The sequence below is a fragment of the Alosa sapidissima genome, chromosome 5 (assembly GCF_018492685.1).
Source record: "Alosa sapidissima isolate fAloSap1 chromosome 5, fAloSap1.pri, whole genome shotgun sequence".
NCBI classification, from domain to species: Eukaryota; Metazoa; Chordata; class Actinopteri; order Clupeiformes; family Clupeidae; genus Alosa; species Alosa sapidissima.
Window position 1 is genome coordinate 8,629,786 of NC_055961.1, and position 27,505 is coordinate 8,657,290.

Genomic DNA, 27,505 nt, shown 5'->3' on the forward strand with positions numbered 1-27,505 from the left:
AAAACTCTCCTCCACGGTCGTAAATTGACGGTACCGCAATCGCAAACTCTCTCTGGGTGCTAGCTAGATAGCTTGATATTTAGCATCAGCTAACTTGTTTCTTGAAGTTTGTGAATGACTTAATTAGCATATAAAATATTAACCAATCGTGATCTGTCTAGAATATGTTTACTATCATGTCAATATAGCAACAGCACAGTAACAATGTTTTAATTGGCTACATGTTATCGCAGCAATGATGATGCTCCTTGGGCGCACGTATGCACCCTTGGCATTCTAGAACACACTCATTGTGGGCGCATATATGCACGTTAGCAGTAAACGGGTTAAGAATGACTGACAACATTTACAGGAAACAAGATTTTAAAGAACATCAGTGCCTACTTTATTTTCAGTCCATTCTATTTTTGTACGTTTTGTTAATGTAAAATGATATACTGTAATGCATTGCCATATTTTCTAGGGGTGGGCGATATATATCGTCTGCGATTATATTGTGATTGTTGTTTTAACAATGTGCAAATTGACATTATTGAGTATTTAAATTACTTATGGGGAAAAGGCACTCAAAATCACGCATTGAAACCCCATACATTCACTAAATACAGGAGGCGTATGCGAGAGAAGCTCCAGGCTGCAGCAGAGCAAGTGTCACATGATCGCTAGTGGGTCCACGTTGTGATACGTTAAAAGAAGCTAGTCATACTAGCAAGCACAACAGGAAAGGGTTGAATTTGGGTTTCAAGGTGCTCCCCGTGCATAAAATTGCGCGCCACAGTCAAAACATATTTTTTGGTATAGCAGTGCAATGCAAACATGGAAATGCATACAGACCAATAGCACGGAAATGGCAAAATACAACTTAAATTTAAGACGCAGAATTGTTTACAGATGGTCAACAGAAAGTCTCCCGTTTAATAGCCAAGTTTACCTAGCCTAAAACAAGGCCTGCCTTTGGTTCATTTGATTTGTTTTTCTTGGATAGCCTAAGCCTACCTACCAAACATCAAGCAAATAAAAAAAAATGACTTGTTCACGGTTGGAAAACAAAAATCTTCATGTTGTTTAGCCTAGGCAATTCATATAATGTAGTGTAACAGGGTGGTACATAGGAAGGGCCAAGGGGCCAATCACAGTAGCCTGACTACGCCACCCTGAGGCCTAATGCATCAGGGAATCTTTAAGAGATTGTACCGCTTTCAGGTTCGTAACTACACAGTGGACATGAATTACAGGAAAACAATATTTATTAAGACAAAGGTAGGGAAGTGGAGATCTGAGGGTGGCAACTATGGAAGTTCAGACCAATACCATGCAAGCATAAAGAAAGGTTCACCTGTTACACAGCAAAAGTACACAGTAAAGCTACAAGGAATACACCAAAAACATCACACATGTGCTTAAACTAGACCCCCTCAGAGCCACCTCCCTACTAAATAAAGATGAAAGTTACACACAGAAGGACAAGACAGGCAACACAAAAACCAAACATAAAATAACCAAAGCAAAACCAAGACAAGACAAGACAGCAGCACGAACCATGTTCCCCATCAGCATGACTGCTGCCTAAAAGAACAGAACACAGAAGATTAAACAAAGAACACACCACAATATACATAACATAAAACCACAAATGTCTATGGGGAGACAGCATACCCGACGGTAGCAGGCAGGGGCTACACCAGTGGAGTCTACATTGCTACTGGCTACTGCCCCTCTTAAGTAGCACTCCACTGGTGCCAGATTGATCAAATGCCTATGCCCCGCCCCCTTCATTAGCACTTCCAGGTGCTATGGGGAAATAGCAGGCAGAGAAGGTCTACCTGCTACAGTAGCCTAGTAGGCAATTCATATAATGTGCGCCTGGTGTTACTGTATATCACAAAACGTTTGTTCAGCAACACGCTTTTAAGAAAGGCTGAACTCTAATAATTGCAATGAGGAAAGACATTTCAGGTCCAATTGATTATTATATTGTATTGTATTATACTGTATGTTCACGTAGCGTTTCAAACAAACTGCAGGTAACGTTGCAATTATGGGTTTATGGGCATTTGCTTAAAAAAGGTTGAGAACCACTAATCTACATGCAAAATTCCCTGAATATTAGTGCAGATTCCCTCTTTTTAAGACATTAATGCACAACATGATAAATTGCCTCATTAAACCTCTCCCTGTGTCAGTATTCACCCCTTGCAAGTGACGTCACGTTTTGTTCGCGCCACAGCAAAATAGCCTAGTTGACGGCAAGAACACGAATCAAATCAATGGGTTGTAATGGGACATATCGCACAGCTAGGAGATTATAGTGAGATTTAACCGTAGTAATGCCCTTCCACGACTGTTGGCTTATTGTTTGGAATACAACAACATCCTATGTTCTTGCATAGATATATTTTGGTTTGTTTTCTTTATGTTTCGGGAGTATTTCAACCACAATTGCATGCTTATCTCCTCAGTGTATGAAGCACAGCAGTGGTTGCTATAGCAACCATAGACTCTGAACAGGACGGCAGATAGCACTTAGGCAAAGTCTTTGGCAAGATCTGAATGTAAACAGATAATACCGTTCAAGTTTTTTTTTAATTTCCTATTTCTTTCAATTCTTTAACTTAAGACATGTAAGAAGTAAGTTTATTCGCTGGGCAACGTACAAACTGAGGAGTTACATTAGCCCTAGCACTATGAGCTACGATAAACGTTAGCTAGAATAGCTAGCTTCTAAGTGTGGCAGCTAGTTATTATTTCATGTTCTGATATTACATTCTTAACGTTTTGACTATGTTACAACTGATAAAAGCAAGACAAATAAAGTAACCAAATCGCTTTGCAATATTTTAGTCCAGAAATACTTATGGGTGTTCATTTACCATAATGTTAATTACAGTAGCCTAACGTAACGTTATCTCCCCTTGCTGTTACCACCAGTTTTAATAATTTTACATTTGCGATCATGACCCATTTCATCTAACAACACCACTGGCATCTTCTTTGACTATCAGACCCCAAACAGCAATACATTGAACTACAAAGATGTTATAGTAATGGTGTTCAGTTCATCATAATCTTTATGACATAATGTAATTTGCCGTCCGTCTCCCATCTTTTTGCCGTCCAGCATGGAGCCGTCACGTGACTTAAGTCACGTGTCTGCAAGGGGTGAATACTGTATCTATGGAACTCCTCCTATGGCGTGTGATTGTAGGCCTGATTTTTAAGCTAAGCAGCAGCGATGGTCGTGGCCGCTGAGTGGAAGGGAGACCTCTGGTTAAACCATAGTGATCTTGCAACTCAATGTTTTTCTAAGGTTGGCTATCACTATGTTACAAAGGCAGTGAAATATTAGACAAATGGCCAGTTGGCCACCACTTGTTAACCCATTCGTATATCAGGCTTTAGCAGCCTACACTGTGCATTTGTTTTAATTCGTCAGTATTATATAATGGCAAAGAACACAGTCTGAACGGAGAAATGGTACAGCCCAATGGGGGTGAGGGTTTGAAAATCGTATTTCATTAGATTATATCCTGAATTGTTGGTATGTGATGGTAATACTGCATTTAATTACATGCAATATTGGATAACATTACATTTTATTACATTTTTTTTTGTCAGTACCCCCCAAACTATTATTTTCATCCCTTTTGGGAGGGTTCAAGTCTCATCTAGGGGGGTCGGACCCCCCCAATATCCCCCGTAATTCGAACCATGGTTTTGTTAAGGTTGCATTATTTACCTAATTTACATCTGCATTGAATGACTGTTTTTTACTCTAAGGGACCGAAATCTAAGGGGCCTATTTTTAATCTATTAGTTTATAGTTTTGGGCCTACCCGCGCGCGCCCTTTTCCTCCTCTCAGGTAGCCTATGCGAAATAGCCTAAACGATTTAAGGCTATTTCGCATAGGCTACTCAATGGTGCTATTTCACACGCATTATAACGACCCCCACTCACCAGGCCTAGGTGGAAGGTGTTAGCCGATTGGCGTAGCCTACAGTGGACTAGGGCTATCAAAATTGCTCAAAAATTACGTTCGAATTTTCCCTCTAAAATAAACACATGTTGGCCTATTCGAATATATTTGAATATCTAGGTTATATTATTTGCGCATTATGTCAATGACGCGCATTACGTCATCTGTTTTTAACTTTTTGCAAACTTTTGAATTAACTGAAAGAAGATAAATATTTTTCGTTAGTTTTGGAAGTTTATTTTTACGTAGCCTATGGCCAGTTCCGACAAAGCCGAAATTAGCCTACTCCTTTTGAAACAATGAGTGAGCAGGCTGCCGTTTGTATGGTAATATTGCTTGACAGGGGGGGATCCCAAGCAGCTTTCAGCCATAAGGCTACCTTAAGAACATTTCCTAATTCACCCGGCACTGATATTCAAAATATTGAAAACTATTTTGGCATACAAGCAGTTTAATTAAATGTAATTTTCGTTGTAAACTTGCTGGCTACTTGGTGAGGCTTGGCCTCACAGATGCGCTCGTGCCTTAGATGGCAAGAAAAATCTTCATGTTATAGGCCTATTAACTGACCGCCCGATTCACGTTGGCTGGGGGGGCCACCAGACATTTGTGCCCAGGGGTCTATGAATTGTTAATCTGGCCCTGCCCCCAACAAATCGCACCTTTCCACCTCTGGGACAGCTAAAAGAAGTCGAGAGGACTCCTAACTCACTAAGACCTATTCACAAACCGCTTTTTGTGGCATTTCACATCGCGATGTATTGAAATCCTATACGGCTACAGGAGCTTCCAATCTCGAGGAAACAATTTTGCATTGTTGGCATAACTAACTGATGCAAAAACTCCACCAACAACATCTAAAACTAGGTTACTCATTGTCAACATGTAAATTAAATGTAACTCTTGATTAATTTAGGCTAGGCCTTTTTATTCAGTTTTTCATCATCTTCCGTCCTTGTGTAGCGCACGCATTCTCAGACCTGTCACCTGTCACTCATCATCGTAAGGGAGGTGTTTGTAACGCGGGAATGATTCCAATCATCAGCCAATCAAGGTGGTCACTTCAGTCAAGCTCGAATAATGACGTCATCCATAGCAACGAAGACTCAGTCTTAGTTTAGGAGTTGTCATTTTTCCTCACTAAGAGTAGGTCTGAAAGCCTTTGTGAATAACTTTTAAGAGAAAACTCCTAGCTAAAATCTTTTAGTGCGATTTAGGAGTACTGCTAGTGGTAAGATAAAAGGCTTTGTGAATATGGCCCCTGGTGTCTAACCCAATGCATAGCCCATTTACACAAAATAATGATTGAATATTACTGATGATATTTCATTGTTATTTAAGAACATGCAGTGCGCGTAGGGCACCAAAAATATCTTACTCGTAAAAAATCATCATACCGCATATTGTGGCGGGTCTGTTATTTAGCCTACTTACTGTAGGCTGCGCAAACCACAGGCCTTTATTTTGGGCAAGCATGCATTCGAGGCAGGCCTTTATTTCATAAGGCTTCTGTTGAAGAATTTTATATAAAGCCTGCGCTAACAGTTGTCCTCCTGCCCCCGCTACCACAGCTGTGTGAGCATGGAGCTGGATAGTGTGGCATGCTCACGCGTTATGTCTCCTTGCAAACTAGACTATAGCGAAACCATTAATGAAAGCAAAGCAACTATTTACGTCTTCATAAAATAACAACTTGCCAGATATGCCTTCATGGACAATAACGTAGACAGCAAATTAAGATATTTTTTCGTTTTGTGGAGCTGCACCGGTAGCAAAAGCAGATTTCGATTTTCGTTAACCACTGTGTAGCCAAGCCTTATGCCTCAGGTCATTTTTAATTATGCATGATTTATTTTGTTATTAAATTCATAGGCTGGGATTCCTCTCGGCAACAATTATGTTTAAATGTAGCCTCCTGCTTTTTCAGAAGGGGCGGCAGGCAGGCTACTGACAGAGCAATGTACAGTGGCAGAGTGACGCACAGTGGCTGAAAGTGGTACTAAAGTTTCACGCAGCTTCACGTCACGTAATGCGCAAATGAAGTACCCATTTCAAAGTAATGCCCACTGTATGTTTCGGTCCCTGTGATTATTTGTGAAATTGTGCAAACAGCCTTTTCAAGTCATTTGAGAAGGAAGGAGTGGTAGCATGCAAGCTCCTAAATTGACACTCGTCTGAGAAATGGAGTTTTGGATTATGTTTAGCTTCGGCAGCTTTACAATGACTGAGGAAACCTAGAGACGAGTCCATAGCAACCAGTTCATGTGATGAATTTATTATTATCCAGTGTGCTTTGTTGAATGGTCTCAATGTTTTATTGTTTTATTTCATGTGAATACTATACTATTTACTAGAGGAGTAACTTATTTCAAGTAGGCTAATGCAGTTATGTGCATTTAGTTTCCATGCTTATTGTGTTTCCACAACAATGTTAGTGAGTAGATCTACAGACCGAACTTCCCGACCTCAAATGTTGTGGACGGGGTTAAGTTCGGTTCGAACTTCGTTAAGTTCGAAAAAACAAATACATGAATGAAGGTTCTAACTACCAAAACTGAGACGGAAGTTAGGCACTTTTCAGTTATCCTATAAGCAATATAATAGTAGTTGTTGATGTTAATTATGGTAATGTTCTGTGTGTTTGTTTAGGAAATAATACATTGTGACCCACTGATGTCATTGTATTTAATAAAGACACGCTTTCCCCTCCACAAAGCTGATGTTAGCTCCAGATATAAAAGATGCAATTTTACAGTCTATGTATTTGTGAATTGTGGCTGTTTATGTTATTTTATATGAACAGACAGATTGAGATGCTACAGAACAAAACAGACTATTACAATCAAATTGTGGATGCAGTTGAGGGAATGATGAGATCAAAACACAGACCAATAGAAGAGGATGTAACACAAATAAGGAGGAAAGATGCTGCCTTTGCATATGAAGGTCGCAGATATGCTAAAAAATCTAAGTGTTGTGAGTAAATATACACTAATATTACAAACTGTTGATGACTACATTACATGCAAATGAGCAAGGCTTGAATGCCTTCGTAACTTTGTAAGGCTTTTTTCACAGTGCTCGAATTACGTGGGAGCCAGAAGGAGCCGAGCTCCCATAGAGTGAGGACTGGCTCCCATGAAAGCAACAAAGTCAAAAAACTGAGGGGGTCTCTCATATCTGAAGGTGTCTGGCATTGTAATTTAATCTTGAACAACCGCTCATTATCCTTCGTTAAATTAAAATATAGGCTACTACGGGACGTAGACCTACCCTACGCTCTTGAACGCAGCATGACTGCACTTCACCACCACACCACTAGACTATATGAGCAAGCCGTATACGATCGATTTGACAGCACTCGCAAGTCTGAAGAAGTCACCCTGCTTTGATGCGAGTGTTTTGTCTATTTACATAGGCGTTCATTGGGCTAGCCTACATGGTTTAATATGTGCTGAAAAGTCCTGTTTGCTGTTGAACTTGCGCTTCACCTCTTCTATGTTGACTGACAAAGCCATAAATTATGGCCCATAATGCAGCCTACTTCAATGATTGTGTGAACACAACTTCTTGTTCAGATCATGGTCATCTCTAAGCTGGACTATTGTAATTCACTATTAGCTGGCTTACCCGCTTGTGTAATAAGATCATTACAGCTGATTCAGAATGCTGTAGCACGCCTGGTCTTCAATCAGCCAAAGAGGACACATGTAACTCCTCTCCTAGTTACTCTCCATTGGCTCCCTATAGTAGCCAGAATTAAATTTAATTCTCTCACTTTGGCCTATAGGACACTGACTGGATCTGCTCCTAGTTATTTTAATTCAATAATCAAGCCTTACATCCCCAACCGCCCACTGCGGTCTTCTGATGAGCGTCTTATGTCGACCAGTCATAAAAACTAAGTCTAATTCAAGACTCTATTCCTCAGTGGTTCCATGTTGGTGGAATGAGTTGCCCAGTGCTCTCCGTTCCTGTGGTAGTTTTGGATCGTTTAAGAGGGGTCTAAAGACATTCCTGTTCAACATGAATATCACAAAAAAGAATCTCTAATTATTTAACTGGGACAAAAAGGATACCAGATTTTCCGGAGTGTAAGTCACACTTTTTTTTTCATAGTTTGGCCTCAGCTTAGCCGCCATTCTTGGTCTTGGATTTTGTGAAATAAATTTCTAAATCTGACTTATAGTCCAATGCGACTTATACTCCAGAGCGATTTATAGTCTGGAAAATACGGTATGTCTTGCAACTCCGCCATTGACTATGAAAATGATAATAACATCAAATAGTAAGCCCAATTAGACGGTGGGCCGAGAGCTGCTATCTACTTTAGTTTTGTAAACGGTCATAGACAACAATAGAGGACTTGGTTTTTTTACACATTAAATAAATATTTTTTTCTCATCACAGTTTTGTTTGTTTGCAGCCTCGAGATGGTCATATACTTATAAAAAACAAATTTGAGTTTCGTGTAACTGACTAGCAAATATTTTGGAGTACTCAGAGCCTTAGATACAATGAACCAATCAAAAACTCGTATTCATGTCACCTGACATCTATCGTGAGCCCAGCAGGCGGAGAACAGAAGTCGTGAGGACCCTTGGGGAATGACATGCCTGCCATACATTTCTGGTGGTTACGGATTGTTCTCAGGTAAATTGCCGTGTTTGGTTCACGTTCAAATTCATATTGTCCCTGTAATAGTTATGTTAAGTAGTTTTAAATGTTATAGGGACACCAGGCAACGTTTTTGTGTTAATTACTCATCTTCGTAAATCGGTATATGGTTAAATTACTCATTACAGGGCGAATGAAGACTCTCTCGCCCGCCCCTACTGCCTGTAGGAAGAATATCCCACTTGCAAGTTCGGTGTATCCTACCCGCCGACCGAAGCAGGATCAGTTTACAGCACAGAGGCAGGCTAACGAAACGCTAGCGTTTGTTGCAAACGTGTGTATAATGGCAGAGCCGGCGAAGAAGCAGCGAAAACCCTTGACGGAAGATGCAAAGAAAAGGAAAAGAGCTTCAGACCGAGCGAGGGGGAGTTTTGTAGAGAAAAAGCATCAGGCTTGCCTGCTGTCCCTTTAAATTAGCTCGTAGCGATAATTAGCTGTAACGTTTGCTAGCTAGCTAGTTAATTCATGTCAGGCATCTATGTATAACTGTATAAACGCTAATCTGCGGTGGTTAATGGTTTAGTGTTTAATCGTACCTCTATGTGAAACAGGACAAAGAACAACCATTTCTCGTGCATTTGTAAAGCCTAATGTTGATGTTGTTCTAGCTACATGGCAGTAGGTTGGATCTAGTATGTGGGATTTATTTACTCATTCAGCAGCTGTAGGTTGAAATTGAGATGATGAATTCAAAACGCTTCAGCTAGACTAGCACTTCTAAATGCCAGCGGTTAAAGAAAGTCAGCATTAAATGTCTTGTTGAGTCAGCCTATAAGTAGCTAGCAGAGGCACTCAATTGAACAAGTTCAGATGTGATAGTCATGGATCACTCCAATGCCAAGGTTTATGGTTCATAGTAGAACATTTTCCATTCTTAATGATTAAATAAGTTCAATTGACAATAATGATCTAAATCATGTTCTAAATAAAGATGCATGACTAAAATCAGAATATGGTGTTGCAAGAGGGTATTTTTCCATTTGACATGTAATTGGTCTCCCTCTCAAACACTTTTTTTTTTTTTTTTTTTTTTTTTTTTTTCTCAAGAACAGTACTCAAGTTCCAAGATGCTGTGTGGTGCTAGGTAAAGAGTCATCCAGTCGATGCCAAGGAATCCACTTTCAATCCTCTAATCATTGGTGATCTGTTAGAACCCAACAGTGCCAGCACCAACATCAGCTTCAATGAGAATGTCTTGTAATCCAGCATCCCCAAAACGCTTGCCAATGCAGGACAGGAAAGCCATTCTTTCACACAAACATACAGGTATTTGAGGGTGTTTTGGGACAGTAACCAGGTACGCCATGCTGTTGGAGGTGCAAACAAACGCTGCATCGCCATTAAGGTCACATAATAAGGAGCTGACTCAAGGGTTATAAAAGTATTAGTTTAGTTGTATAATGAAAGTACTGTTTTTATAGCCATCCATGTGTGTTCACTTCTGGCTCCTTGGCTATCAATTTGGTAACTATAACGGGCTACTTGACGTCTTTAGAACATTAAACATATCGGAGGTGTCAAATATTGACTTACTCCAGTCTAGATTTTTTGACGTTAATCACTCCTATGATGTATTGCTATTGTCTATCCAAAGTAAAGTGCCTGTTTCAAAGTTAACTGATGGTCAAATCAACCAAAAATCTGATATTGTTTGCATCTCCAAGTGGTCTGTGACGTATGTTTGTGTGAAAGAATACAGGTGTGAAACTCACCCAGTCTTTTCTTGTATGCGTCATTACTCCACCGTATCTCTTGAGGTTTGGCATAGTTGGCTTGATTTAAAGATTGCTAAATTTTAAAATCCACAATTTTTTTCAAAATGTTCAGGGCCTGTTCTCTTTTTTCTAATGCTAGTAGTCTCAATGCTAGTAGGGGGTGGATCATTCTGTTTTTTCTCTCTTTGATTGATAGGGGTAGGTTTATCAAATGATTTTTTTTAATTGTTCTTTTGAATTATGATGCTATTTGTGTTGTCGTACCTTTTCCAGACAATGTTTCCTCTCCAAAACCATTGTTATTCTAAACTAGAGTGATTTGGATATTTTGGGGATGTATGTTTCACCCCGTTCTAATTGCAGCTGTGCCAGTAAGTAAGTAACGTTTTATTTTTAGAGCACATTTAAACACAGCTCGCACTGACCAAAGTGCTGTACATAGCGCTTTAGCCAAAGAATAATAAAATAAAATATATACACTTAGATAATATGACATCAAGAGACTGTCATGTTTTAGGACCAGTGAGTGTGAGGAACAGTGCCCCAGACCATTAAGTAAGCCTATCAGCTGTGCTGATCCATTCAGGTGTCTCACTGCCATAGCTAGTACACAATGTTTAGGCATAAGCCATCTCCCTTGTGGACAGACTCAAAATGTCCTGACAAGTTGAGACAATTCTCTCAGCCTCCTCTTCACGGACATTCACTTGGTCATTGTCAATGCAAGGATCTGTTATCATGCCTGTAGTCCAGGCAAAGTTGAAGAGCTTATTTGGTATTAGGCTTGAGGCAGAGGAAAGTGTTAGCAAATTATACTAACATAACTAACACTTAATCTAAATCAATTCTAAAAGCAGTATCCACATAGTGGTGATTAATCAATCAAGAGGCGCTTGCAATGACTGAGCCTGTGATTCTCTGTGCATAGTAAGGTAAGGTAAGGTGCTCTGTGTGAGTGAGTGAGTGTCACAGTGATAGTGCAATGGTGATAGTGGTCATGGTGATAGTGCAAATGAGTAAGTCCAACAGTGCAACAGTGCAAGAATAAGTCTATATATCTATATATATAACTATTTTAAGAAAAGGTATAAGTGTGGCCACAGTTTGGCTGTGGCATGGAGGGAGGGGTTATGCATATGTGCTAATATAGCACGCAAACAGTGAGGCAGAAAGACAGTGGTAAAAAGTGGCTAGTGGACAGACAGTATCCAAACATGGAGGGGGTGAAGAGGCAGACAGACTATGCAGAGAAGTCTATCTCTCCTCTTCCCTTCAGTGAAGCATTGAACAGTTCAATGGCCCTGGGGACAAATGACTTCCTCAGTCTGTTGTGCAAGGCAGTGAGCGAAGTCTCCAGCTGATCAGGCTCTTCTGCTTAACAATAGTGCTGTGGCGTGGGTGACATTCATTGTCCAAGATGTTGATAAGTTTGTTCAGGGTCCTTTTGTCAGATATTGAAGTGATGCACTCCAGTTCAGCTCCCACTACAGAGCCAGCTTTCCTTAGCAGCCTGTCAATTCTCCAGGCTTTTGTTTTGTACACTGTTTTGTGTTCCTCATTGTCATTGTAAAATGATTTCATCCTTTGTAATACAAATAACGATATACATTCAATAAAGACATAATTTCAACTTTTAAATTCACCACTGTTTCTGTTCTATTAAGTTTACTTGGCTACTGTCTCAGTGTTAAAGGAACCATATGTAAGATTGTGGCCAAAACTGGTACTGCAATCACTTTCAAATTACTGTAGAGCGGTGTATCCCCTCCCCCTCCCCCCTGACTCGAGGTTGCCAACCCAGATGCTGAAACACTACTGACTTTGTGATTAGTAGATAGGTGGAGACAGGGGTGCCAGCTAATGGGATACTGTGCATAGTTGGGAAGGTATGGTAGGCCAATTTGGTGTGAATACACACACACACAAGGGAAATGTTCTCTCGCTGTTGAGTAGCCTGATGGTACGCACAGTGTGTACGGACGTACACCTGCAGGCGCGCCTGGGTGGAGGCAGGGGCGCAGGTACCCATTTTTTGAAGGGTATGCAACAACAAATTGGCGCCCGCCCCCCCCCCAAAAAAACACAATCAACTAAACTAAAGTAAACAAAAGGCGAATCATTTACACTATTAGTTAAATTATTATTTTTTTAAGAAATTCTGCCAGTTTGAACTTGAAGTATTGTGGTATAGTATAATGGTGCATTGTCATTTTAAGAGAGTCTAATCGGTTCTCATAACATCCTTTTGCCAGTTGTTGCTCACGAAGGATAAGGCTGATCCAACTCTAGCCTTTGTTTGCCACATTATCAGCACATTATTAAGCTATTAATATTAGGATTGTTAGGAAATGGAAAAATGTAATGAGTTGTTGCTAGAGTGACATTTCTGTTTGCAGTTTGCCATTAAAAGTTCAGTATGAGCATGGTAGCCACCTAGCTATCTTAATGGAATAGGTCATGTTTCAATCGGCATATGCTTAGCAAACGCTAGTCAGTCTGTTAACATGAATATTTGCAAGCCTCCAAGCACAGACGTCACCTTTTAAATCCTACCTGTTGCTTTTCACCATCCACTTATTTAACTACTGTCGCATCCCTTGAATGCCATCTCATTTTCCCTCTTTCTTTTTCTGTGTTCAGCCCCCGACAGCTTTTTTTGCTGTATTTATCTTTTTCCATAGATGAAAACTCACTACTCCCTGCTCACTCAGCGCTCACGGCGCCCCCACTCCCTTTTCTATGTCAAAATTCTATGATGGAATCTTATGAAATAGGGCACCTTCTCTAGCCTGTTAGTCCTCTAAAATGTTATTTAACATTGAGGAAATGCAGAAATGATTTAGAAACGTATAACAGTAGCTACATATAGAATATACCAAATATATTATTATTATTATTATTATTATTATTATTTTTACCATCACTTTGGCGCCCCCACGGTGCTGCGCCCCTATGCGCCGCATATAGTGCATACCCACTTTTTGCACCACTGGGTGGAGGGTGGCGCATCAGGCCAAAACACAACATGACATGACAAAACACATCAACATCGGTTGAGGGTTGCAACTTCACTTTTTAAATGACAATATCCTGGCCAGACTACTGTTGTCAGTGATATAAGTAATTGAAATGAACATGATTTCTTAATGTCTAGTGACATATCAGGGCCATTTTATGATTAATTGAAATACATTTCTTACATACGGTTCCTTTAACACATCCAGGTTAACTTAGCCGTGTACTTTACCACTACCAACATGCTACCAACAGCTACTAAACCGTATGCACGCATGTCTTAAGACAGGGATGTCAAAGTCAAATACATTAGAGGGCCAAAAAAACAAATTTGCTACAAGCCAAGGGCCGGACTGGTTCAGTGTTTATTAAAACATACTAAAATGACTGCACGTAACCTATTGAACCAAGACGTGTACTGTATTTTATTTAATGATTAAATGAATAATGACTGTGACTGAAGTGCGGGCAAAGTTTGCACAGAAATGTACGATTTTTCCCATCCTCACCGACCTTGTCATAAAACTTGTTTAAATGATCATACGATGCCTCCTTGCTGCTTTGTTGTCTACATCAGCCTTTCTCAAACTTCTTTGACCTGAGGCCCAGTCAAGGCATACTTTGGGGTCATAGGGCCCACCTACATGAACCCACCCCCCATCAAATTATCATAATGATATCACAATTATTATTATTTTTATACTATATTGCTATACATGCACTTCAAAACAGTCAATGTTTAAAGTGCTAAGATTGTTCACAAAAGTTTGTGAAAACATGCACATCAGAGTACTGCTTTACTAATGTAAAATATAATTAGGCCTACAATAGTTTCATTGTTTTTGCATTGTTGCATGATGCTTGCATGAGAAATACTTCTCAAAACAACAGCAGTTATATGGGTGCCGTTGTTTTGGGATGTTTCCCTCATGCAAGCATCATACACTGATAGAATATTAATATGCTAATTACATTTCATTTGAATGCCTGATTCAGGAAACACAATACAAGCTTTTGTGAATGGTAAATGGCGGATCAGATCATGCGTAAATCACTGATCTGGAGATCTTTAACTATCTTTAACTAAGACTAATTAATAGCTTTTGGCTGACTTTAATACTTAATGCCAAACAGTGTTTTATATACTCTGTGCTCTGTTTTTTATGGAAGTTGCATAAATCCACGTCGTTCTATTAAATGTCGCGGGTTTTCGCGTGGAAGGCTCTGTAGAAATCTGACACCCTGTTCAACGAAGTTAAACTGAAAGAGCGTGCCGTTCACAGACACCAGAATGAACGAGTTCACAGTAACGTTCATCAGACAGTAGTAGTAGGCTAATACAGTACGTTCAGTTCACGTTCGCTCAAAATATGAACGAGTTCATGAACTTTAATTCAAATATAGCTGCAAGCAGCAATGAGGGGGCCAAGCAGTGAGATCAGCAGGCCAGATTTGCCATGTAAGTCAATGCCGTTGCATCAGACATATAGCCTTAAGCAGTCACAGCAAGTTCCATGCCATACAACCCAAGATTGACTGAGTTACAAGGTCAAGTTTCACATCAAAACATAACTGATTTTGTGGGGCTGAACCAGGGCTGAGTGTCGCCGCCCCCTCCCCCAGCCAGCCAACCGCCGCAACCGCCCCTGCCCATCCCACCCCGTCCCACCCTTGCACGCAAACATTAGAATGAACTAGATGGAACTTGCTGTCATCAGTTTCACATCAAAAATAAAAGATTGACTGAGATATGATCACACCTGCTGTGATTTAAACATAGAGGTCAACAATTGACGTCATAGGGTGTGTTGAACTCGGCTTGGCCCAAGGATTCCAATGATACCTCATTTTGCCATTCGGGTCAACAGGTCAAAAGTTACGTCCGTAAACACAAGTCCAACTTTGGCCTGTTGGTGGCGCTAGAGCGCTTGAGGTGCCTGCATGAAACTTGGTGAAATGAATTATTGGACTGTCCCCAATTAGTGTGCAAAATTGTATAACTTTTTACCAGACGGTTCTATGGGCTGCCATTGACTTCCATTGCAAAATAATGCGCATCAGCAACTACTGGCCAAAATGCATTTTTGTCAATTACGGAGCCCCCTAGAGGTCAAATGTCACCAAATTTCTTGAGCGTCCTCCCGATGGGGTCTGAGGTACATGTACTAAATTTGGTTTTAATACATGAAAGCGTTGCTGAGATATGAAATCACTTCCTGTTTGGCGGCTTCGCCGCAAATTTCGATTGGCTGGTACAGGTCAATGCTTCTGTCAATTGTTCCAGAAAGCAATGCACTCATCTGGCATGGTCTGTAGATGGTCTCTGCCAATTTTGGTGAAGAACAGATGAAATTTGTGACCTGCGAAAACTTGTACGTGTTTTTGATTAAATCCAATATGGCGGCCGAATCAATTACGATGACATCACAAGTTGGCTTGGGTCGGCCTAAGGACCTCCAACAGTATTACCAGACACCACTAGTGCGTTTTAATTCTAAGCACAACTGCAGCTACAGGCCAAAAAGCATGTTTCTTAATTACAGCGCCCCCTAGAGGTCAAAGGTCACCAAATTTCTTAAGTGTTCTCCTGATGGGATCATAAGTCTACCTACCAAGTTTGGTTTTGATAACTGCAAGGGTTGCTGAGATATGAGCTCACTTCCTGTTTGGCGGCTTCGCCGCAAATTTCGATAGGCTGTTATGGGAGAACGGTAATAGTTCCGAAGACGAAAAGCACGAGCTGAATGAGGCTTGGTCTGAGGATGATCTGTGTCAAATTTGGTGGGAATCAGAGAAAATATGTGACCCCTGATACATTTTAAGTGTTTTTGATGAAATCCAAAATGGCGGAAAATCCATCATGGCGGAAAATGACGTCATAGGGTGCGTTGAAAATACACACCGCTGAGTATTATATTTTTTGAGTCACTTATTTGTTCTAAAAAGCCTTTCAAATGCGTCAATGAAGTCATTCATTAGCAGAAAGCTAGTGTGTTGTGGGCAACAACGACCCAAACTGTAAGAAATCGAAAGGACGTAAGTACTCGTTCATTCAACTTTTGACCTATAATCCATAGTGAGCTTGCAGAAACCACAATCAAATCTTCGATTTTTCAACGACAACCAGGTGAAAGAGACAAATTTAGCCGTCTAGCTCCATAGACCCCCATTGTTTTTGCACTTATTCGTGATCGCCCCTAGCGGAACTGCAACAGATTGCAGGTACAATGGAGTTAATAGGGAGTGATGCGGCTCACCGTAAACGGGCTCTGCCATAAGACAAAACTATCCTGTTTAGCCTCGATTTAAGCCAGAGCAGAATTGGAGGTCAGGTGAAAATTATCCAGGAAAATCATAATGAAAATATACTGTATCAGAGGGTTAAAGGGGTAGTGGAGCTAAATAGACAGTGGGGCTAAAATAGTGGATGAGTTATGTGTGCCAGATTTATGTCTATACTAAGGATTTTTTTCACAGTGCAACTATTTAATATATATATATATATATATATATATATTTCTTTTTTTTTTTTTTTTTTTTTTTTTTTTAACCCACTATGGTTCACTATGTCCGACTATGTACTTATGTATTATTAATCTAGTAAGACCTACACTTGTTAGTAGAGTAACTTGTGTCTATATATTTCAGACGTAGAAGATTTTGGAAATTTTCCAATTTATGCTGGGACAGAAGAAGAAACCATTGAAGAAAGACTCTTAAAACTCAGCAAAACAAGAATGATACCTAGGAAACCAAGGTAAGCATATATGCTGAGATGTCTTTTCTTTGTCTGGGTCAGTTCTTTAACATTTTCAATTACTTTAGTTTGTGTTATAATTATAACTAGATGTACCGCAGAGCGGTACAAAATATGACCGCCGCCCAGTCCAGCACATTTTTTCCACAAAAATAAATCACGCTGAAAGGCCTATATGATTCTAACTGTCTTACTAAATTGCATTATCCACACTCAATTCTCACTGGTATCTGCTAGACAACAAGTACCAAAACATGATTAGTTCATAGATTTCACATGTAAAATTGATTTTATACAACCCCACCCCCATCTTGCCTGTTCATAATTCTGAGAAATTCTTGAATTGTGTGCACGTTTATGTTTATGTGTGTGTGTGTGTGTGTGTGTGTGTGTGTGTGTGTGTGTGTGTGTGTGTGTGTGTGTGTGTGGTGTGTGTGTGTGTGTGTGTGTGCGTGCTTGTGTGTTTGTCTGCGTATGTGTGTTTGTGCATGTGCATGCATGCGTACATATGTCTACTGTGTGAGTATGTGTCATACGTATGATTACTGTGAATGTATGTGTGTGCGTGTATCTGTTTATGCACATGAGTGGTTATGGAATGGGTTGACATGACCCCTTGAGATCAACATACAAAAAAAGAATGGTCCTTCTAAACCCTACGGTTCTCGAGATATTCACAGAAAACTGTGTCTGCCCTACCCTCCTTTCGGGGGGTCCAGTCCAGCGGGGGGGCTACAGATCAAAACGAAAAACGATGGTTCCATGCTATCCATGTGGGGTTACATGCCTACCAAGTTTCGTGTACCCCGGTCTTTCATTGTCCCGGGAATCCTTGACGGAAATTTGGACATGCGAAAAAAAGAAAAAAAATCTGACTAAACCTATATGACCACCGCTTCGCTGCGCGGCGGTCATAATTACACCATACATTAGTTTGTGTTAACAGTTATAATTACACCATTGTTACATTTCTTGAATCGAGGATCTAATCCAGGGTCTAGTGGCCATCTTAATATACAAAATCTAAAAGCTTTGATCTTTGAGCATTGACAAACGCATTGAATTGTTAAATGTGTTAAAAAGCGTGTTTATTTGGGAATAGCAAATATCAAAGACCTTTTCAGAATTCACTGAAAATAAAGATCACATGGTTTTTACTTAAGGTAATGTTGTGCATAATCTGGATGGAAATCTCTCAGTAGTCATCCATATTTAGTGTGCTTGCTTTAGCAAAGCACACTATTGTTCTTCTGAAGATTACTATCTTACCATAGTGTTGTAAGGCCAGGGGATTTTTCAAATTGAAAGAAACGCTTGCAGCAAAAAGCAGTTAAAGGAGTCTTTTACTGCCATTACAACGTGTGCTAATCAAGAGTTAATGTTAGCTAACATGCTAGTTTTTCTAGCTACTGCAATAAACACACACTGACCAGAAAATTTGGGACACATTCAGGCTTAGTCCACGAATTAATTAGCCTAGAAATCTAGACGCACCCTAGCGGCAGCAAATGTAATGTAAATGTAATGCAACTCGAAGTTCAAAAATTGAACTTCGATAAGGCCAATCACATCGTGTATCGAGTCGGTAGGCGGGCTTAACATAACGATTGATGGCAGAGTTGCAATGGTTCGGTGTGAATTCCCTGCTACTTAAAAACAAAAAAGATGGATGTGGCCGTTGGCGAACAGCGTGACACGAGTTAAGCTTTTTTTAAGTTGGCAAAAGTTTGAACTGGCCAACTAGCTCTGCTGGTGGGAAAACACATGGGACTCATAAGTTGTAGCGCTATCCTATTGCGTGCAGAGGGAATTTGAAAGACAACCGATTATCCCACCCCCTCGGACTGAGCACTGCGAATGGTGAGTCCTCAGACCCTACATCTTGATGTGGGTCTGGCTCGTCAGGCTACAGTTAACACTCACATCATACAGCTCATTGTGCTCAAAGTTGATTGTTATAAGTTTCTCCACTGCTACCATCTCCATTTCTGCTGCTTGTTATATGAACTTGGGATATGAACGTCTCATTACTCAGCTTGTAATTAGTCAGCTGTCAAAAAAGTAATTAACTTAGGGCGCCTTTTTCTGTTTAACTTTTTTCAACAACATGGTCTGGACCATAGGATTATAATGTAAAAAGGACGATGACAGCTTAAAGAAAGCCATGTGTGAACACTATCTAATACACATTTGTTTTGTGCTTCTTTTAATTTATACTTTGTGGCAATAGAGACTGATATATGTATTTACCATACATAGCTCTCCAAAATATGTTGAATCATTTCTCAGAATTGCTTGATGCATGAAGTAATCTAGTGTAATGATGAAATAATTAAAAAGTAAAGTGACATATCAGATGCTTTTATACGAAGTGAAACGGACTCAGCCTGGCCTAAGCAAATGTCAGGCAGTGACGCTGACGCTGCTCCACCACACCTAGCTAACAAATAGTACATGTATTTAGAGAACTAGGCCTACTGCTGACATCGAGCAATATGCTGTTTCACCTTAGTGGCGCTCGACCTTAATACAGCCCTCGGGAGCGCGTAGCTGAAAAGGTGCTTAAAGGGGTGGTTCAGGATTTTGGACATAGGACCTTATTTCCAAGTTAGCAAGTGTCAGTGGAGACCGTTTTCAACACATATCCTCCAGTCCTTCTAGTTGCAGTGTTCGCAGGTGCTAAGCTAGCGCAAGTCATCAGTATGCGTTAGCCTGCCACTAAAAACAGTCTTACCCACTCCACAGTACACCCGAGGCAAATAAATTATAACGCCAGACTATCGATGTAAATGTCTGTGTTGATAGTTTTATTTCTAACATTATTCTCTCCTTGCATTTCAGTGATCACATTAAAAAAAAAATTTTATCAGCGGCGGCATTATACTTGCTCTGGTTAGTAGTACTGCGCTGAAAAGTAAAAAAAAAAAAAAAAAGAAGCGCACGCCAATGGGGATACCTGGTAGTAGCCTTGGTAATATCAGTCCGCCGCTGCGTTGCTTAAATGCCTTCTACCAACTTCAGGGAACAAAGTATAACTATTGCAACGTGATGCGAGGGTAGTTGCATTTCTAACACTATTCTATCAACACAGACATTTACATCGATTGTCTGGAATTTGCCTCGGGTGTACTTTGGAGTGGGTAAGACTGTTTTTAGTGGCAGGCTAACACATACTGATGACTTGCGCTAGCCTAGCACCTGTGAACTCTGCAATTAGAAGGACTGGATGAAACGTGTTGAAAACGGCCTCCACTGATAAATATCACACAGATTAATTTTATTATGTCTCAATTCAATTTCATCCAAAATGCCCCCCTCCCCCTCCTCCGCTTTTGGTGCTACCCTGACTTCTGGCTGCAGTGCCAAGTAGATGCAACATATTGGGTACTTAAATATATTCACAAGAATCCATAGAAATTGAATCTTCATGTTGTATTATCCAATATTAGTTGTACAGATTAGAGTGTGGCTACCCGACCCGAGCCCGACGGGACCCGACGGGTCGGGTCGGGTTTCGGACAAATATTTAGAAATTATAGTCGGGTTCGGACACATGGGGACGCATATGCATTGGAAGCTTTACATTTAAAATGTCTTATTATGTTGGGTAACCAACAGGTCTGCTTTACATGATGCAAACGTTTGTTTTTTGAGAATAAAGTAAAATGTAAAAAAGACCTAAGAACTTTCTTCCTGTGTGCAAGATTTGTTTATGAGGCCGTGACAACGCATGTGCATTTCAGGCGGCATGTCTTGGGTGACGTTAAAAAAAAGTTGTTAGCCTATCAGGAGATTTTAAGATTATTTGCGTTGTATACTGTGGTAAAGCCATAGGCTACCGGTAGGCTATAAGGTCGTCTCGTTCAACTGGATGAGGATTTCCTCGAGTTGCCCCAATTAACGTCGATGCTGCATATGGATCAGTGACCGAGGCACTGTAGTTTCAAAGATTGTTGGCAGTTAATTTCAAGACTTTTCGTCAATGGTAAAAAGCTCATCTCAAAACCAGGCCATTTTCGTGGGTCTATCACTAGGTGGCAGTCTCGCCAGGTCTCGCTGATCACTTCCAGGAAGATTTACAGGCAACACTTAATATTTCATGAAAGACGTTATATCTCCATTTCTAGAAAAAAAAACAGCGATTTTGATGAAAACTAGACACTGTTTAGCTTGGGATTTCTCAGGAACAGAGGCGTGTAGAAATACACGGTTTGCACCCACTGAGAGCTTAAAGTCTCACTTTTTAAACGAGCCATTGTATGTGTTCATAGCTATAACACAGAATATGCTGTGGCTGTACAAAAATCATCAACAATGGTCTAGATTGCTGGCACTCTAGGACAAAGCTTCCGAAAACAGCTTGGCATTCAATGAGTTAATGTGCGCTGTGTGTGACCTGTGTGCGTGCACGCTCATCTGATTCATTCTATATTGATCTACTTTGGACACAGCTTCACAAGACCTGGTGCTAGGGCTCAGTTGTGTTTCTAAGGGATATCAAGTGACCTAGAGGGCTGAAATGTGGTCAGTTCAGAGATGCTTGTAATCCGGCAGAAAGAAAAAACTATTCTAGCCTCTGTAACTCTGTGTGAGTACATCACACCGTTTTGACTGTTTCCTACAAAAACTACAGGTTCTCAGCTTTCTAGGGAGAATTTGCAAAGGTTGAAAAGCGATTAGATACGTATTGTTGTTTTTTTTACTTACGCACCCTAAGGCACACAGGAGGATTCTTCAGTCTTCACAACAAATGACCATGACCATAATAAGGATAAAACCAGGCGTGTTTGCATTTTTGTGTCATTTTCCTGCAATTGAAATGGTATGTGGGGTAGCTAGTAGGACCATAAAAATCTATGTGGAAATAGCTATATATAGACATTTAGTGTGTAAAGTACCAATATTGTACCAAGTCCCATTCACATAATAAATGCATGTACCGTATTTTCCGGACTATAAGTCGCACCGGAGTATAAGTCGCACCAGTCAAAAAAAGTGTCATGAAGAGGAAAAAAACATATATATAAATATATATATATTGCACCTGAGTTGCAGGACCAGCCAAACTATGAAAAAAAGTGTGACTTATAGTCCAGAAAATACGGTAGTTACAGGTTTTTTGGGAACACCAAAATAAACATTTACAATAAATAATAGATTTTACCGCCCCCTCAGGTGAATAACAGCATAGCATTTTACTAATTTTACAAGGCATTAAAGCTGCAGTTGGCAAGTCTGACAGATTGATGGGATTTAGCCAAAATGTTGCATGTTTACAACTCTTATGCCCCTCCCCCACTACCATCGAGCACCCTCTCATCGAGTTTGCGCTCGTCAGTTCGCACCAGAATGCACCAGACTGTGATTGACAGCCAGATCTCACACAGCCCTGCTCTGATTGGATCAGCAGAACCAGGAGCTGTGGATGTGGAGGGCAGCCGTAGCCTACTAGTTAGCGCTTCGTACTTGTAACCGGAGGGTTGCCGGTTTGAACCCCGACCAGTAGGAGCGGCTAAAGTGCCCTTGAGCAAGGCACCTAATCACTTGACCAAGGCACTGCTCCCTGAGCGCCGCTGTTGTAGCAGGCAGCTCACTGCGCCCGGATTAGTGTGTGCTTCACCTCACTGTGTGCTGAGTGTGCTTCACTAATTCACGGATTGGGATAAATGCAGAGACCAAATTTCCCTCACGGGATCAAAAGAGTATATATATTATATACTACTATATACTTTTTTTTTGCAAAACAAATAACAGGCTCTAGTTGGAGGTAGAAATGCAGGTTTTTTTCTAAAACCGGCTGATTTATGTTGTTCTTTCGAAGCACAGTGTCGGTTTCAGTGAATATGATCAAAAAAATCTTGCCAACTTCAGCTTTAACTCTGATGCTTGAATGGAACGGAATGGCTATATTTTACTTCCCATATTACAAAAAGAAAAAGAAATTCCTAATACATTGAAAATGAAAAGGATGCCAAATATATCAAATTATGTAATAGAAATTATATTTTTAACCATTGATCTAGAAGAGGCCTTAACTGGGGATACCCTTTCATGTTACATTATTCATTCATTGGTGGCTATGAAGTTCTCAAGGGCCATTTGAATATCTTCATATGTCTTATACAGGGAATATTGATGTCCTGTCTTGGTAGTGGCTGGGGCTCAATATAACTTTTTTTGCATGTTTTTTTCTGAAACTAAGGAACTAATAAAACAGGAACAAACTTTTAATGGTTCAATCTTACTGAGAACATGTTTGTCAGGTTTTAGTTATGGAACCTTAACATTGTTTAGACAAACTTTGAGGTGCTGCAACCATTTTCCTGGATTTTGATTTTGTCAGACTGACTTATTATTAGAATGTGCTGGCACATCACTATTGTACTTTACAGTGACATGACCTAACACATACTAAATATTTTCTGTTCTTTCTGTTTCAGGACATATCTAGAGCACATGAAAGAGTTTTTCTTCAGATCTTTCCCTTCTTTTATTCTAATGAGGTAATTATTTAAATAATCTCCAAAATGTTTTAATTTAAGACATGCAAAGGTTCAGTATCACCGTACCTCTAAGAAACGGCGTCTAAACCACGTAGTGTTTTGTTTCTCTTTCCTTTTCTATAAGTGATACGATTGTTGTATTTCATAGTGCATTTTTATTCTGTTTTTATATATTTGTATATCAAGTTTTCTCGGCCACTTTGGTGCATTTCTCAGATCAAAACTTTGATTTTCAAGGCGAATGCTTTAGTACATCCTTGCAACCGAATGTGTTCAAATTTCTGCAGTTTTTTACATTTCAAATGGCTAATGTCATGTTGGTCAAAATGCAGTATAGTGGTTCCATGCTGAATAGCCCAAACAAATAGGCCTTATTTCATCACTTTAGACTAGGGGTGTGCGATATATATCATCTATGATTATGGGCCCTATTATAACAGTGTAAAGCCATCCCCAAAATGGGGGCCGTGGTTCGCACAGATCCGATGTGAAAATATTGGGGGGGGGGGGGAATAGCTTCCCTGTCTGTGTGACTGCAGATAGATGCATCTGAAATGTCAGTGGAATTTGAGCCCGGCGAGGAGATGCTTATTGATGTCACAGGTGGGCTAGTTGAAACTTTTAACTTCTGTTAGAAAAAGACGTTGAGATTGATGTAGCAACGTAGCATAGGCTGTTGTTAAAGTTAGCGATATTGTACAGAAATATAGACATAACGAGTTCATTTGATGAAGAATACGTGCAGTTTGAGCCATCTAGACCGACAAAAGGTGAAGAAAATAGGTATACTTTATCAGTAGGCCTATATCAAAGGCTAATGTGAATAACTAAATAGTTGAATTAAATACTCCTAAATTGGGCTGGGCTGCATTTTGACGAGTTCAGAGACAAAAGCAGTGTTTGACATGGTAATGCTGTCTTTTAAGAAACGTTCAGTGGCCTGATCAGTAGGCTAGTCTGTGTCTACAGGGTACAGTTTAACATGTAGCCTAATGTGAACACTGTCCACACAACTTTATTGGTTGGTTAAACACACTAGCACAATGCCACAATCTGTAAGTAGCCTAGGCTGCAGGTTAAAACATTTCAAACCAATTTTACAAATTAAAGCCTAGTCTACCCCATTATATAATAATGTTAGTCTGAAATAGCTAGTGTGTGTCTCAAGCAAGTTTATTTATTACCTGGTTTAGTCCAACACTTATTCAGACTTAGGCCTATTCTAATAGTCTAGGCCAGTGTTTCTCAAACTAGGTTACTGCCGGTCCGCGGAGCCCTGCTCTGCTCCTACAGCAGTCAAAGTCATGTGTGGCCCTTGATGTGGCCCTTGAGCCAAAAAGTTTGCCCACCCCTGGCCTAATCTAACATCTGAATCAACAACAAGCTAAATTACTTTTCTCTAGCTTATTACCCTAACACATTTAAGTGTTTATCTTTGAAAAACTGAAATACAGATATATTCTAGCCTGTCCAAAGTCCAACAGGGTAAAGTTATCTCAATTTTGGAGGTGAGTGTCGCTAAATAAGATGCAGAGGTTGTGTGGAGTAGGCTAGGCTGAAGGCTATATGCAGACAGACAGACTTGACAGACAGAGGGGATTCTAGAGTCTGTAGGGGCCCCAAGAAAAAATTCCAAGGGGGCCCTACCGACAAGTGTTATCACCATTATGTTATATCACCATTAGGTTATTATGTTAAATAATAAAAATACAAAAAGCGTATTATAAAAATTCTTATATTTTGACATGTATCTCACCACTGCAAGCTGGCAGCTCGACTTGCCTTACATGTGTGTGTAGAGCATGTCCTGAATCTGGCAATATCATTGCCATGGTGGGAGGATTCTCTGGGACTGAGCAATTTACAGACATATGTGGTGTGTGCCTTACAGAAATAAATGGGCATTTTTTTTATTTAGTGATGAAAAATTACCTTTCTGCGTTCCATATCTGTGACATGAACTGATCTGACCTGACTTGATCCGAGTTTGCGTGTTAGTGGTGTATGCACTCATAATGATTCTCTACAACACAAACAACTTTTTACTGCATTGCCATGAACAAAGTAGAGGCAAAACAGGGTTTTTTTTTGTTGAACAAATTGGGATGCAATGTGAGCCTTGAATTGGATGCCATGCAGGAATTTGCTAGGATCTCAAAACCGGATTATGAACATGCTTTTTGCCATAGAGAAACACACGATAGTGTTGGATTATAAACATGCTTTGCCACAAAAACAGACAAAACGTGGGGTAAGTCCAGCTATATGAAGTAATTTTTTCTTCGTCTGTTTTATAACCCAGAAGGATGTACTTGGTATCAAATGATAGCTCTGTGTCTCCTCTTTCATCTGACATGCGCGGCATAATCTATCCGATCACGAGTCCGCGAGTAATTCAAACGAGAGTAATGGGTGTGCAGCGTAATTGGTTTGTGTACATGACGTTATATGTACATGACGTTATATACATGGTACCAATGGATAGCCCTGTGTCTCCTCTTTCATCTGATATGCTTGCCATATCTATGCGATCACGGGTTCGCAAGTAATTCAAACGAGAGTAATAGGTGCGCAGGTGAACGCAGAGAAGTATAGACTGTAATCCAATTTGATTTAATTTCATGATTTTGTTTTTATTTTCATACTTTCTCGTACAGACAAGTACGTAGTCTCGTTGGAAAGCTGCACTTCTGCTCTGTCACGCAATATAGGTTTCATCTCGCTGCAATGAACAGTTGTGGAGCAATGTAACAAAGAAGAAAGGGTGTGTTTTTGACGCACTTTGCGTCAATCGGGTTCTAAAAAAATAACGCGTATGCTTGTTCCTTACTGCATCGCGATTAACATGTTATGGCTGACAGCCCTAATACAAACATAACGTTAACCATCTCCTTGCTTAACTAGTTGTAACTGTCGCTAGCTAGCTGAAGTTTACTGTTGTATAGATGTAGCAAGCCATGTTCAATCTGTCTGCCAATTAATATTAGCCTGCTATAACTTCATTGAGTAGGCTAAATGGCAAACTCCGTTCAGTCATCACTGCACCCTCGATTGACGTTTACCACAGTAGCCTAAATATGTGCAGACAGGAGCACGCAAAATACATCATTCAATCTCTATGGATGAAATCCTCGCTTGACCCACCGGCAAACGCGCTGAGACGAGGTCGGGGGCCCCCTAGCGGCTCGAGGCTCCAAGCAGTTGCCTGCCTTGCCTGTTGGCCAAGGTGGCGCCTCTGTTGACAGACAAACTTGACAGAAAATTGTAAATAGCCTACTTTCATGCAGTTAATTGGATACTGTGCAGAGTTGGGAAGTTATGGTAAGCCAATTTGGTGTGAACACAGGAAATTCTTTCTCGCCACTTTTTTGCCATGTTTTTAGGAATAAAATGTCATGTAAGTCAGGCTAGGAATAATATATCAACAAACCCCTCTATAAAAAATCTTCTAAATATAGTTAGGCATAAGTCTAGAAAGTTTGGTGTATGTAAGTGCTTCTGAAGTGGAAATTTTGTGCTCAGAGTGGAAGAGGAAACTCATTTTGAGAAAACAGCCTCGAAAGACAGCCAATGAGATTCCGTTCTCAGCCTAGACTTGCCTTTGAACTTTTGCGATTGGTTGCTGATACAAAGGAAGTGTCCATATCACATACAGGAAAAACAGAGCTTTCCAACGGTACTACACATGATATGAAAATGCACTGTACTGTTCTTCCTAGGCTTCTTCTTATTATTATTATTACAGTGCATGAAAATGCACTGTACTGTTATTCCAAGGCATTTTATTCCATGCCATCACAGTGATCGCCCCAGCAAAACTCTACGTGCTGGTCATCTACCGCCCTCCAGGCCAACTAGTTGACT

At 40.2% G+C, this 27,505-nt stretch overlaps 1 protein-coding gene across 8 annotated transcripts in view; it reads left to right on the forward strand.

Annotated features, from left to right (window-relative positions):
* The window catches only part of LOC121710087, a 324,103-nt gene that overhangs the window by 209,796 nt on the left and 86,802 nt on the right, over positions 1-27,505 (forward strand). For 3 of the 8 annotated variants that reach the window (XM_042093990.1, XM_042093988.1, XM_042093989.1), the window contains 3 exons: positions 6,778-6,950; positions 17,030-17,138; positions 23,579-23,641. In XM_042093990.1, coding sequence (XP_041949924.1) covers positions 6,778-6,950; positions 17,030-17,138; positions 23,579-23,641 — 345 coding nt within the window. Of the gene's footprint in view, positions 1-6,777; positions 6,951-8,545; positions 8,668-9,698; positions 9,918-17,029; positions 17,139-23,578; positions 23,642-27,505 lie in introns of those variants that run through there. The other 5 variants (XR_006032094.1, XM_042093992.1, XM_042093993.1 and 2 more) reach the window with 5 other exon arrangements.